This window comes from Silurus meridionalis, chromosome 8 (assembly GCF_014805685.1).
Source record: "Silurus meridionalis isolate SWU-2019-XX chromosome 8, ASM1480568v1, whole genome shotgun sequence".
Taxonomy (NCBI): Eukaryota; Metazoa; Chordata; class Actinopteri; order Siluriformes; family Siluridae; genus Silurus; species Silurus meridionalis.
Window position 1 is genome coordinate 16,989,569 of NC_060891.1, and position 14,350 is coordinate 17,003,918.

At 38.7% G+C, this 14,350-nt stretch overlaps 1 protein-coding gene across 1 annotated transcript; it reads right to left on the reverse strand.

Annotated features, from left to right (window-relative positions):
- Positions 1-1,425: 1,425 nt before the first annotated feature.
- On the reverse strand, positions 1,426-14,280 carry shprh (SNF2 histone linker PHD RING helicase). The gene is made up of 30 exons (XM_046856270.1): positions 14,160-14,280; positions 13,181-13,835; positions 12,869-12,998; positions 12,544-12,762; positions 12,061-12,139; positions 11,791-11,941; positions 11,484-11,580; positions 11,128-11,378; positions 10,137-10,778; positions 9,450-9,701; positions 9,240-9,318; positions 8,988-9,151; positions 8,459-8,715; positions 8,214-8,335; positions 8,026-8,114; positions 7,819-7,911; positions 7,590-7,697; positions 7,375-7,517; positions 7,091-7,264; positions 6,906-6,968; positions 6,568-6,793; positions 5,300-5,437; positions 5,100-5,201; positions 4,801-4,872; positions 4,444-4,632; positions 4,256-4,348; positions 4,081-4,167; positions 3,681-3,859; positions 2,957-3,037; positions 1,426-2,821 (listed from the first exon to the last, which is right to left on the reverse strand). The coding sequence occupies exons 2-30, from the start codon at positions 13,334-13,336 to the stop codon at positions 2,725-2,727; spliced, it is 4,533 nt and encodes a 1,510-aa protein (XP_046712226.1). The 5' UTR covers positions 13,337-13,835; positions 14,160-14,280; the 3' UTR covers positions 1,426-2,724.
- Between the last annotated feature and the right edge of the window lie 70 nt (positions 14,281-14,350).

A 14,350-nucleotide genomic window follows, 5' to 3' on the forward strand; every position in this document is an offset into this window, starting at 1 on the left:
GATCATCACCATACATGAGCAATAAAAAAGTCTACATGTATTCAAATACATTTATAGGTTATTTAAAGAGAAAACGTACAAACACTGGAGGATCCTTGTTAAGAAAAAAAGCACTTGGAATGGTCACTTGGATCTGCTCATTGGTGCATATAACAGTTTCATTAAGCTCTATTTGGAGGGGGAAAGAAAGAATTAATTTACTATTGCAGCAGGTGCACATGTTCATTATTCACACATTATTATTTTCCCTTTCTTTATTTACTTTATATGTTTATGTGTTTGTATTAATTGAACTGGTTTCTACAATCTACAAGACATCAAGACAACTATTATTTTTCATGATTTATATTAGAGAAGTCTAAGGATTAATCTGTGACTTACACATCACCTCGTTATCTAACCTTCATAAAACAATTAAAACGTAATTGCATTGCACCATTTAGAGAAAAAAAACTCACCCTCTTCCTCGAGATGTACAGTTGGAATAAGTGTCCATATTGTGAGGAGACACCAAATTGTCATTGAAGCAGGTGCCATTTTTTAAAAGATTATTTACAGGCAAACCTTCGCACCAGATCTCTATTTGCCCCAAATTTGTGAATCGTCTCACCTATTCCCAAAACCTGTTGCCAGACTCAGATGCTGTGCTTGTACTAACCCAGCCCTCGAAAAACAGCTCTAATGAAGTAGGAGCCTCCCTCTGGTCTTAAAAACACCAGCTTGAATTGATGTCCACACCAACAATGAGATTCCACACATGAATAGGGCATGCTGAGGGGAGTCCAAGGTAACACAGACCATGTCGATTTATGGTCATAAGACTGAAAATACTCCTGACACACCACTTAACAGACGCCTTACAACCATGTCCTAAACCACTGGCCAATAACGAGTCTGTTGATCATATAAAGAGAACGGAGAGTTGCAGGGTGGCATCCTGTTTTGTCTCACACTTTTGTCTGCAAGGTTTTTAAAGGACATGGCTAAAAGTTTTACTGTTTCAGGAATCCCACTCTTTTACATGAAAAGAAGTCCTGCCATTGACTCAAGGGCAGTTCAGTGCCACATTGGCTGAGGAGCTGGTGACCATAAAAATCACAAGGACAGACAAAATGTGGTACAGCCAGTAATTCTATCGAAGTAAAACAAACTACACCGGACTCCTTGAATCATGTTAAACCACATCATTCCACTACATAAAGCAACACTCCTGGCCACAGAAAACTGAGCATGAACTGGGGGTAGGGGCTGCAGTTTATCTTAACTGCGTTCAGATGCTTTTAGTAATGCTAACTCATAGTCAAGCATTTTATATGATATGATTTAAATATATGGAATAAATCCGGGATTGATTTCTTCTGAATCATGGGCCTGCACTCTATATTCTTTGGTTACAATTGGAAACTAATTAAATACACAGAAACATCTATAAAGCTCTGGTTTATTCAGAAAGAAGCCATTCTCAAACCCTAACAATAGTTTTAATAAAATAAAGGAAAGAAAATCAAAACATTAAAACTTAGCCAAAAGCTTAATGGATAATGCAATTTCACTCAAATAACTCCTTAAAAGCTGGGAAAACTGGTGGTTTCTTCTTTTCTCATCTCGTCAACATAATGTACATTTTTCTAAATCAAATATACAGAAATACAGCTCATCAGAAAACTATCATTTTGTTTTAAAAACATTTTTATATATTTTAAACAGGTTAAACAGATATGAATATTTTCCCCCCAAACATTCACTAGTGCAACTCTTTTAGGGGCGTGTGCATCATTGCACTAATGATTATGCAAACAACACAAACAACAGGCAATTGCATGTAACTATTTTTTTTGTTGTAGACACAAAAATTTTCAAGAGATCATTTCCTTTATCTTAATAAAACTAAGATGTGAATCTACAGATTACATGTGCAATCTACAGGCGCAATAATTATTTTTAAGAAAGTGGTGACGTGACCTGCTAACCAGAATAGAAAAAATAAAATAATAAAAATAAAAACAGACCTGAAATGAATAAAGTGTCATTACAATTCTTGTTAGCCTGAAAAATTGGAAAAAAATTACCACTGGTCCCAAAATTCACATTACATCAAAAATACCGGGATCATAACAATAAAAAGAAAGAGACTGCTTTTCTATTTATATTTTTATAAATACATACAAATCCAACCATGATACACATCACAAAATTGTAACACATGGAAATTAAGAACACAACACATCCTCCTGATCAATGTATCTACATAATGTGTATTAGTCTACTTGATAAAAATAATAAATAAAAAAATAAAAACAACCTTTAGCCACGCACCAAGTTTCAAAATACTAAAAGGCTACTACAGCAATCTTTTCGCTGCACTTTTTTTGCCGTTTAGTCCTTTACCCACAGTGTAATGCAGTCTCAAATCATTTTAACAGCACCTTTGTGTTGAGGCTGCAATTTGTATTTAAATGTATTTAAAGCTAGCAGCTTGTTTTGGGAGAGAATTCCACTTGGGAAACACCTTTTCCCATCTTGACCATTACAACGAGAATGTAGCAGAGATAAAATAAATCACACCACTGGAACTAGCATATAAACTGCACACAATGTGTAAAATGGAGTTGAACAGTGAAGAGCTTGTACACTAATTAGTGCTGAAGTGGTCCCTTTTGTCCTGTTCCACCTTGCTGGTTGTGGTGCTCATTGGTCCGACTGTCTGGCTGTAACTGACCAGTCTCATTCTAATGTGTCACTGTCCTCAGTGAAAAGCTCAGCTAGGTCCGCCACTGTGAACACGGATGCCTCCGAGTGCTTCATGGCTGTGGCACTGTGACTGAAAGCACACAAAAAAAATGTCAAAGATGATTAAAGATTTAATTAACAGAGGCAAAAAATAAGAATTACATAGACAAAACTAACCCAATGTAATGAGAACAAAAGACACACGCTTCCTTTGGCACATGCTCACCTTTTCTCTGCTGTTTTCAGCATTGCCTGCATACGTTCCTCAATAGTGGACTTAATCAGGAACCGGTGCACAAAAGTTGGTCTAGGAAACAAAGACAGAAAAGAATGTAGTGACTTGTCTGTGGTGCCATCTGAGGCCAGCTAGTGTTATGTGAAGGATCTTTGTGATTTGTTATTTTGTTATGTTGCCCTAAAGAATAGATTCTTATTTACTTTTAATCAGTGACATTCTGTGCCCTTTAAACCACTCATTTGTTGAAGATGGAGTATAACTCAGATGCCCCAAAACTGTTCTTTTTGTTTCATTTCAATGATCTGCAACATTCATTCTTACCAGAGGTAAGATTTCAATTTAAATCAATTTTGAAATGTACACAATACTTTTAAAAAGACATACAGAAGCATATGCCATGAAATTAATTTATATGTAGTGTATATCTGAAATAGAAAACTGAACACTTAAGTATTCATTAGCTGCCCACACTGTTTGTGTACTTAATAGACATGGTATAAGGATAATGGCACATTCTGGAGCAGAAAGGGTGCATTTAGTTGGGTATCACAGATAAATAAACTTCTCTATGTAACATGTGATGACAAGCTCTCAACATTTATCTACAAAGTGCAGTGTCCATTTTCCACATTGTAAAAGCCGGCACTGCTTTTTATTTCTTTCCATTAAAAATAAAACAATCAGCTATTTGATCCTACGTATGTGAGCTCACTTGGTTTGGCCGATACGGTGCACTCTGCCAATGGCCTGCAGCTCATGTGCTGGATTGAGAATGGGCTCCACGAGCAGTACATGCGTAGCCTCAATAATGTTCAGGCCATTTGACCCTGTGTGCAATGGCAATAGCAAAATATTGATCTTCTCCTCATATTTGAAAGAGCTCAAGTTCTCCTAAAAAAAAAAAAAAAAAAAAAAAAAAAAAGAAGAAGAAGATAAAATAATGCCATTATTGTCAGCTTTAACTATTGTTAATGCACAGATAAATAGATAGACAGACATGGTCAAAGCCATGACATTCATACTACAACACAGGAATAATTAATTACATTCAAGTTTTTAATGCTGGATGGTAGTACAGGTATAGGAGAGCCAAGTGTGATAGTTTCACACACCTGAAATTTATGAATCCCATTGATCTGTGAGAACTCAATGTTGTTATCAAAGAGTGCTTTTGCAATGATATCCAGTACTCCCTGCCACTGAAAAGAAAAAGGACAGAGTAAGATTAAATACCCATTGTACAAATATGCATATGGTCATTTCAAAAAGATTTCAAACAATGATCACCGTAGAGAATACAAGAGATTTAGCTCCTGGGTCAGTCATCTGGATTTTCTTAAGGGCTCGGACCACAGCTTCTACTTTAGTAGAGTGGCTTCCCTACAGTATAAAAAACAGAGGGAGATCAAATTGATGTTGCGCACAAAGCAAATCCAAATTAGACAAGAATACAGCTTGGATTTAAGGGCACTGACTTTGACAGGAATTTCCTGGCCCTGGTCTACAGCCTGGGTGGTGAAGACATACGAGATTTCAGCATGGGAAGTAGTTTGCCTGCAGATTGCACACTTTATAGCTTTCTTTCGGTTGCCAACACTGTACTGCTCCACAATGATGGAAATGCACTCATTGCAGAAACAGTGTCCACAAGTGAGCACGGCCCACTGTCAAACACAACACACACAATTACCCCCAAAAGCACAGACAAAAATGCTTTTTAAATGCACTCATATTACAAAGTAAAACATAGTTCTTGCCTTCTGGCAGTCAAATATGCTTATATTTGTAAAAAAAAAAAAAGATTATATTTTTGTGCATCAATGTTATCTTACCTCCTGACCCAGAGAGCGAGCACAAATAGGGCATGGCTCTGGATTCAGACCTCCAGTTGATTTATCCTGTGACTGAAAGAATGATTGAGTAGAAATATCAAAATAAACTCTAGAATATTACATTCAAATTTATAAACAATAAAGACACCAGTAAAAAAGGCATTTGTAGACTCCTGTACACTAATATGTGTATTTAATGCCTATTATAATTATACTGTACTATAATGGTAAAATAATACCGAAATTCTTAAAGATCTTAAAAAAAAAACAAACTTGAACATATAACATATATTTATTACCTTCTCCAAATTAGTAAGATAAAGAAACTGTCCAAGCTTTTTCTGTAGCTGTGATTTAGCCACAGCCCGGTCATTCAACAGTTTCACTCGGTTCTGCTCGACCTAAACTCAAATAAAATCCATCAACAAATACATCTATTTACAACAAGGTTAGTGTATATCGTTCAGGTGTGGTGCAGTAGAGGCTCAATTTTACCCACCTCATGTGGCTCTATAATGTGTAGCACTTTAGGTTTGGGCTCATCAGGAAGCCGCACACGCAGCCTTTCTGTAGCCATACCCAGCTCATCTATGGCTGACACTCGATCCCTCAACGTCATCCAGTATTCATGCAACACCTAAGGAGCCACATTTTCTGAATATTTGTCATTTGTGAATATTATGGAAAGGTGGTAGTCATAAATTAAAAATGACCAGATACCAACGTCAAAAAAGATTAATTATTAATAAACATTTGCACAGAGCAAATTTAAAATAAGGAATTAAATTTTATTTCTAAATAATTACACAGGGCACCTTAAGAGCATCCAGCACAAAAAGACATCAGTACTTACTTAACATTTTAGTACTTAATTACTTGCTCCTCTACTTAAAGCACCTACTATGGAAATAAAACTAACAGAACTTCAAATACATGTTTTCTCTATAGTCGATATCCTCATTCTTAATATCCTCATCATTCCTTCAAGATCTACATCTCAGTCTGTCAAACATGCTGCCACCTTCTCTGAAAAAAATTGGGCATCATTAGCAGCTCTCCTTGCACATGTACATCCACCAAACCTCCTACACATAGAACACTTTTCTTTATTCTCACCTTTCATTGACACTGATGACTCTAAGCTCCTCCTCACCAGCCGGCCCACCACCTGTCCACTAAACCCCATCCCCTCACATCTAATGCAGGCCATTTCTACCACGCTGATCTCCGAACACAGAAAACAACTAATTTACATTCATGGGCACATTTCTATGTACAATCATTACCAAGTCATGACTGTTGTACCTTCAAGATCTGCAATTATGCCTCTTTTCATTAATGGCCAGTCTGTTGTAAATAGTATCTTTTTTCTTGTTCTAATCACTGTAGTCTACTATTACAGTAATCTCAAAAAACATGTTAGACTACGTTCCTGCCTCAATAAATTCAACCTTTTAAAACAATGAGTTATGAGTTTAAAACAATGAGTCATAAATGAGTTTATGCCCAAGTCTAAATATCCAAAATCACACTATGCAGCCAGCTAATTGTCACTGACACCACCACAGGTCATCTTCCAATTTTATGTCCTGATATAAGATCTGACAAAAGCAAGATTTATTATTATTATTTTCTTAATCCAGACCCTCTGGCTATGGTTCATGAACTCCGGGACTCTACTGGCAGAGCCACTGCTTTAGATGATATCCATACAAGTGCTAAGTTTGAATATATAATTACATGATAAAATACTACATAATTTCAAACCTTGTACTCCTTTTTCCAGAACTCAAAGAGCTCCATAAAAGTACTGCCCTCCTCTATAAGTTCAGGGTCCATGCGGCGGATCTTGCTAAAGGACAAGATGGCTTTCAGGGTGCGCTCTGTCTCACTGGCTGCCCACAGACCACGGCTAGTTGTGGGAAGCCTGTCGTCCATCAGCCCCTCCTCATCCTCAATCATCTCCTCAAAGATGGCTGTTTGGCCTTTAACACTGAGATCAATATTATATATTTTTAAGGTTAAATCTAAGTGTTTTATGGCCCTTAAAATATTTTAAGGTCTTTATTTGGATAAATCAAATGCATTTTTTTTTTATTACTTACGTGTGAGAAAACAATTTTGATTCATAATCTGTGAAGAGCTCGTCCGATTTGCAAAAGACACAGCTATAAAATAAAACAGTAACAAAAAAGACCTTAATTTACTAGAGTTAAACATAGTATAAAAATGATTATCAGACACTCACTGATTTAGTAAAACTATCCCAAGCTAAATAAAGTGATCTTACTTGTTGAGTGGAAGGCGCACAGGCCTCAGGTGACAAGCTGTTGCCTCCTCAATGACCTCCTGTGATGGTGGAGCTTCTAGTTTTTTTACAGCATCCTGAACGATTTTCTGAGATTTCATCAGTTCATCCATTTGAGTGCTAAGTAAAAACTGGAGACCACGGGCATCCCGGAACCTGAGGGAAGGGTGAAAAAGTCACAAAATTGGTGAACAGAAAAACTTCAAAGTTTAAACAAACTCAGATGACATTAGGTAGAATTCTCAAAGAAACAACTTCTGAATTACTTGTCAGCCATTGAGAGTTTATTCGCTTGCTGTTCGTAGCTGCAGGTAAGCTCGTTTTGGATGCGAACAACCAAGTCATCATCTACTGAGTACTGAATGGCCTTCTGAATAACGTCTAGCCACCAGGGAGAGCGCAGGTTAACCTAAAATAGATCTGAATTAAAGACTTGTTTGTGCTTGTTTCCTTATGCAGGTCAAGTTCTCAAACATCTTACCTTGTGTTTGAGGTCCCTGATGTTTTGAAGCACAGGCAGGAGGTTCTGCTGTGCTTCAGACACTTCAGAACTGACCTTAGTCATGTAGTGTTGTTTCAATTGCTCTGCCTAGTTAGGAGACACATGGCGAAATGTTCAGTCAGTCACATGTTATAAATCTACTTGGTTTAACATTTGTAAAAGATTTAGAGGTAAAAAAAAAAGCTTTTTCTCAGATCTCCTTTCTAACCTCCTCCTTCAGACGATCATCTCGAAGAGTAGGTGGTATACCAGGATGCTTGGCATTTAGAAGCTCCATCAAATTGTGTGTCGCATGTAGCCTCTACATTTTGAACATAGAAATGGCATTAAGAAGATCCATAGAGTGTTGAAAATGTTGTCTCACTAAGTATAGAGCAGGTTTATACCACAACAGAGATAGAGAGCAGGGTAATACCTGCAGGGAGTCTGTTTTAAGCCGATCTTTGTGTTCTTCTGATGATCTAAGCACTTCTCTGTACATCTCTGCTGCCTCGACAAACTCACCTACAGAACCAGGGATGTGTTAACACACAGTATAGGAACTTTTTTTAAACATGCCCATATGGAAAAAGTGAAATAGGATATTGTTTTATCACATGGTACCTCTAATAATGTGGATTCCTGCCAAACCATTGAGAGCACACACCAGCTGCCTGTGAGCCTCCTCACACTCAACACGACACTTCTTCTGTAGGGACTTCAGCAGCTCTTCCATTGTCATTGTACTAAAAAGGATATATAAACAGAAAATGGATAGCAGCTCTTAAAGCAACCAGAAGGTAGAAAACCGTTTGCCTAGTTTCACCAAAGACAGGATGTGATGTGCTGCCAATCAGAGCATCCCTCACCTTTTCTGGAAGGGCAAAAACTCTCCTCTAACTGCTTGAGGATGGCAGCAAGCCTGGCGCAGACGCAACAGTGGATACAAGATTGTATTGACCGTGCGTCGGTCCAGACTGCCCAACTTCAGTGACCAGTCTGAGATCTTCCTCAACTTAAGCAAAGCATCTTGGGAGCAGACCTCATGCTGGCGGTGGTAAAAGTGGCCTTCTACAGGAGAGAAGTTAAGCCAGTGGATCTCTTCTGTCTGAGGAGGGATTTGAATCTGAAAACAAGATGCAAAATATGTAATACTTTACTATGAATAAATGTTCTGGAATTCAATAGTTGAAAAACTATTGTATTAATTTAACAACGAGCATTGCCGACAATAAAGATGTACATTTAGAGCCCAATCAAAATAGGTCACAATGCCAAGGAAAATCTCCAAGACAGATCAATACTCTTCTACTTCAGAAAACTTCAAAGTCACACAACCATGGCTGACATTGATTTAGCTTTTGTGTGGAAACACTATATACAGTATCAACAACCAACCTGGTCAATAACATCTTTTTTGGCAGATCGCCAGAGCAGCTGGCCAATGACACTGTAAAGTGGTTCTGTGTTTCCACGGCGATATGGTCTATATAGCAGCTGATCCCACCAGTACTTCACCCAGTATGGGTCGACTCCCAGAAACAAAACAAGTCCATACAAATCTGCAAAGCATTTCTAAGTTTGTTACTGTTACAGAAATTGTAAAGCTTAATCCCATTACATCAACTGACAATCTGAGACTCAGCTTACCTTCTAGGCCACGCTGTACTGGTGTTCCGCTTACACACCAGCGATTAAGTGATGTGAGTCGCATAGCCATCTCAGCAGCCTAAAGACAAGAGGAAGTATACGTGTCACGCACAATTTTTTTATTTTTATACAAAGAACATTTTTAACCATTTTGAATCTCCTCCAACTCTACCACTCCTTTCATAATGGCAGTAGCCAACACATTGTCACCTTGGCTGTTGTGCATTCCACCATCTGAGCCTCATCCAGACACACACGCCACCACTCCACAGCTACCAGGGGGCTTGGCACAGCCATATAGCGCTTCTGGTTACGAAAGCGGCGGCCATCTTTGCTGTTACTATGCGGGAGATCCACATAGTTCAGCTCAGTACGCAGCACATCGTAGGTGGCGATGACCACATCCTGCTCAGCCAGGACATGAGGCTGGATGAACCCATGCCTCTTTACACCCTGGTACACCTAAGAGAGACACGATTCATTTTTTTACTATGCTCACATTAAATTTCAAGATGAAAACTATGCAAAATGTAATAGTTACAAAAACACTAATAATTATCGTAATGACTTTATGATAGCACTGGCATTACTGGTGTAAGGCATTAGTTAATTTATTTTATTGCACAGCACAGAACAACATACACTGTATATATACAGAATTTGGTCATACTGTAATTTTTTTTGGATCATTCAGCATTTAGTAAATTTTAACCACATTTGAAAGACTGCATTATAGTCGTATAGATTAAGACTGCGTTATTATTAATGCAGTCTTAATGATGTTCAATATCAAGTAATTTTTGTTGTTAGTAAAGCTCTAATGAATGGCAGGAATATAGAGTAAGTGTGAACCTTGTGTGCATTATCAGCACCATTTCCAATTTAAGCATTACTTGCCAGTACTCGGAGAGAGGTGGAGCGGATGTGCCGGTTGATTTCTTCGACCCACTGATGGCATATGGAACTGGGAGAAATGATAAGAGTGGCCCCAGTGGGAACAGGAGTCATGGCCACAAGGCAGTGTGGGCAGTAAAATGGTGTAGTCGACAGGTTCTCCTCTTTGTAGTTCACACACTCCGCATGCTGCCACAGCAGGCAGTTCATGCACTGCACCCGAGCCTTATAGTCCACAAGGCCCAGTTCCCCACAGATACACTCAAACCTGTAATCGGGTGTATTGAAAGGAACCACTGATGCTCGAACTGGAGGAGAAGGCTCTGACTGAGAATTTCTTAGGGAATTTGTATTACTCTCCAACGGCTCTGTTTTAGCATTAGCCACATTACAATTCACAGCCGCTTTCTCAGCACCACCTGAAACCGGGGACTGGCTATTCTCTAGGCTTGCCTCAATGCTGGGTTTGTCACAGGGTACCTCTGGCTTTGCTTGTAAATCATTCTCTTGCTTTGATTCCTCTGTAAGTACAGGAGGGTCCAGCCTGCACATTGTGTCCTCAGAGTCAGAGTTTATACCCGTTTCCTGCTCCTGGCCTGCGCAACGTCGAGACGTTCTCCTGGAAGCAGCGTCCCCAGACTTCTGCTATAAAAATGTATTTCAATACAATACTAAATTATAAATAATAAACTTTAAAAAAAATCTTTGTGTCCATAATATGACCTTAACAAAACACACCCAATAAATTTGTCAAGAATATTTAAAATACACTTAAAGTAATACAAGTTATATCTATTATAAAAAAATATGTAACTATTCTTTAAATATTTAAGTTTTCCAAACCAAAAAATTGATTATTAATCTATTTAAAAAAACAATGTCATGACATGATTAAACCTGTTTAGATTTCCAACAGCATTTCAATGAAGTAAATAAGAGAAAGCTTATGAAATGCTTTCATGAAAATACACACTGCAATATAAAGAACACTTACTGGACTAACAGGTTTTTTCTTTTTTTCTCTGTAGTTCTTTCCCAGCTTGAAGGAGCCAGCTAATCCTCGACCTTTAACCTGTTCCACTAAACCTTCCGCTATCATTTTTGTCAGGGACTTCTTAATGTGGCAGCGGTTTTTTAGAGGGTTGTATTTGTACATAGTCCGGAGGTATGTAAAAATGGCATTGATTGAGGCTCCTTTTCCAACCTTCATTTCCTTAATGGCAGTCAGGAGCATTACACGGACAGCTGTTGAAAGCGGGAACATATACGTTAATATAAAATGTTACAGTGTGCAATGCAAAGGCTTTTTTTTTTTTTTTTAAATACTGCTACCACTAATAAATCACCTACCCGGGTAGGTGATTTTCTCTCTTGGCTTCACGGTGCACTGTGTGATCCTTTGTCTCTCCAATGGGGGAGGAGGAATATAGTAATTCACTGACTGTCCCTGGAGAACAAAACAGGACATAACCAGACATACATTATGTGGAGTCATTAATGAAGAAAAAACAAAGGAGACTCAAGGGGACACAAGGCTGAACATGCACAGAAACTCCACACAGACAATCAACTGAGCTCACAATTAAATCACCTGTGTGACATTTCTGCTGAGTCTCCCAATGTTTTTCATTTCTGACCTATAATGCATTTTACTTACCACAGGTAAGGTGAGAGTACTCTGCTTTAGGCCTTGGCGAGTGTGGCACAAAATGAGGGCCAGAACCTCTACAGTCTTTCCCAGCCCCATCTCATCAGCAAGTATTCCTCCAGGCCAGTCCACACCAGCCAGAGGAAACTCCTGAATCAGACTAATTAAAAAGAATCAATATTATTCAGAACATTATGTAAACACAAGTTTTATTAAAATGCTTAATATCATCATTAAAAGGAATATACAGTATATATCATAGTGTTAAAACTTTCTTACCAGCCTGTATAAGGGTTATAAAAGAGCTTCTTTCCACACATTGTAATAACTTCCCTCCAAAGAAAATTGAGCTTTTGTTCTGGTCAAAAAAAAATTGCAAAACGTTTTATATTGCAGCAAGTTTCATCAATGTATGATATATTCATAGAGAAGTGAAAATTAAATGAAAAACTTTATTCTATTCAAATTCTATTTACATTTATGGTGTTTGGCAGACGTCCTTATCCCAAGCAACTAATCATTCATAGAATTAAGCAGTGGCTCAAAGACCCACGACCTTTCAATCATAAGTCCAACTTCTTAACCCCGAAGCAGGGCATTTAACTGACATGCTTTATCCAACATGTCCTCTTAAAAGAAGAATTATTGCAAAATCATTACTAAGTTACCCTACGTCACACTAAAGCTGTTTGATGTTTTCCCGCTAAATTTATCTTTGCAGTAAGACAATACAGAGCAGACGGACAGGAGTTATAAATTTACCTTGGACGCTTTCACTCTTGTACCCCTCCCTTTTCAACATCCAATTTACAGCCTGACTCTGGTAGAGTCGGAGCACTGGTATGAGGGCTGGTTGCTGTACATCAAAGCTCTGCTTCTGTTTTTCTCTTTGGTGAACGTGTCTGACATAGTCATAAAGTTCTTCCACGTTCTGTCGCTCCAGATCAGTGTCACATTCCTCTACTTCATTCTCCATTATCTCTGCCATTAAAAATACGGTAAATTCTATGATTCAACCTTCTTTAAAGTAACTTATGTTGTCTACAAAAATGATGGTTATTTGTCAGCTGATAGGTGGAAAGGCTACCAGGGATAATGAAGTCATAGAACAGTTCCATTAGTTTTTGCAAGAGCTGATTGGCTCTTCTTAAGCGTCCGTTTCCTTCACTGAGGAACTCCGGTCGTCCCAAACCAGACTCCAAAAGGAATAGCTTTAGCTGCACCATAAACATAAAGATCTCTGGTTTGTGCATATTAAACAACAATTTACTGGATAATTGACTTCACGAAATGTACTACGGAGACAATATTTCAATAATAATCCAACAAACACTGAATGATTTGTACTCTAAATACGCAGACAGGTAATACACGGGACACTGCGATCGAAAACAAATACCTTTAGAGATCCTTCTCCAGACAAATGACAGAGCTGTATAACCTTCCTTTTCTGCAGCCAGTCCAAGTCCTCCAGTGATAATCCACTGAATGAGCACACAACAGGACAGCTTGTGAGCTCCTCTGAGTTTGTAGTAACTAATTTTAGTGATAGCATCGCCAGTCTGCTGCAAGCAAAAAGTGTTGTCTGCAAGTTCAAGAGGGACCTTTGGATACAGCTCAAACTCTCCGATCAGAGCTTTCCAGCCTGGATCCAGGGTAGACACCGAAGGCACGTTCAGCTCAGTAGTGTCAGGTGAGGAGTCCTGTACGGAGCATCCTGGTTCCTCTTCCTTCTCGGCAGGCAGACTGGAGGAATGGCTGAGTAACTCTGCATTGCTCACAATAGGAACATGGTCAGTTAGAGAGCTCACAGATGGCTCAGGGAATGCCTCAAGGTCCTCGAAATCCCCCTCGGTCCTGCGATGCTCATGCATGTTCCAGTTCAGTTTATTCTTGTCCGCTTCGTCCATACGGACAGGCGCTGCACGTTTCCTCCTGCTGCTCATGGTGTATGACAGAAGAAGCTACGAAACTGGAGAAAAGAATCCAAATGGTGCAGATGGGATCCTTACACTAAGCGCTCAGGCAATTACATCTCACACCGAGGGCCAACCCTGTAAAAAAACAATTAAACATCAAATTAAGAAATTAAAACATTTTACATTAACACAGGAATAACAATTGCAAACGACCTCGTCGTAGATAAGACGTGATATGACATTTGAACCTCGTCAATTAGGACATATTTTGTCAAGATATATAACCTCAAGCAAACATATGAAGCTTGGAGTAAATGATTATCGGGTCAATTCAGTGAAAGTACCAGAGTTCCTGCAAGCAGTCAATAAAACCCGCAGCAATACATTTTACCGTGTTAGCTAACCGTAGTTACCGAATGCAACGATTTTATCAAAGGGACGAATAATAGATTGACCTACTTATTTATGTTTCTACGCAGAATCAGAAATCACTTTATTTCAGTTGTGCAGCGCTCCAGCCGTGATGGACTTCAGAGCGCTCCGCCATGTTTAAAATGCTGGAAGTGACGTCTTCAAAAACAACGTGAGAGCGTATTCGGGTTCTAACCACTAGATGGCGCTGTAGATCACGGTTTAATGAAGTACTAAAT

Coding starts and splice junctions, on each gene's coding strand:
- shprh (XM_046856270.1), bottom strand. CDS start 13,336: ATGCTATCACTAAAATTAGTTACTACAAACTCAGAGGAGCTCACAAGC. Junction 9,152..9,239: donor AGTACAGCGTGGCCTAGAAG/GTAAGCTGAGTC, acceptor AATGCTTTGCAG/ATTTGTATGGACTTGTTTTG. Junction 6,794..6,905: donor TCAAAATTGTTTTCTCACAC/GTAAGTAATAAA, acceptor TATTGATCTCAG/TGTTAAAGGCCAAACAGCCA.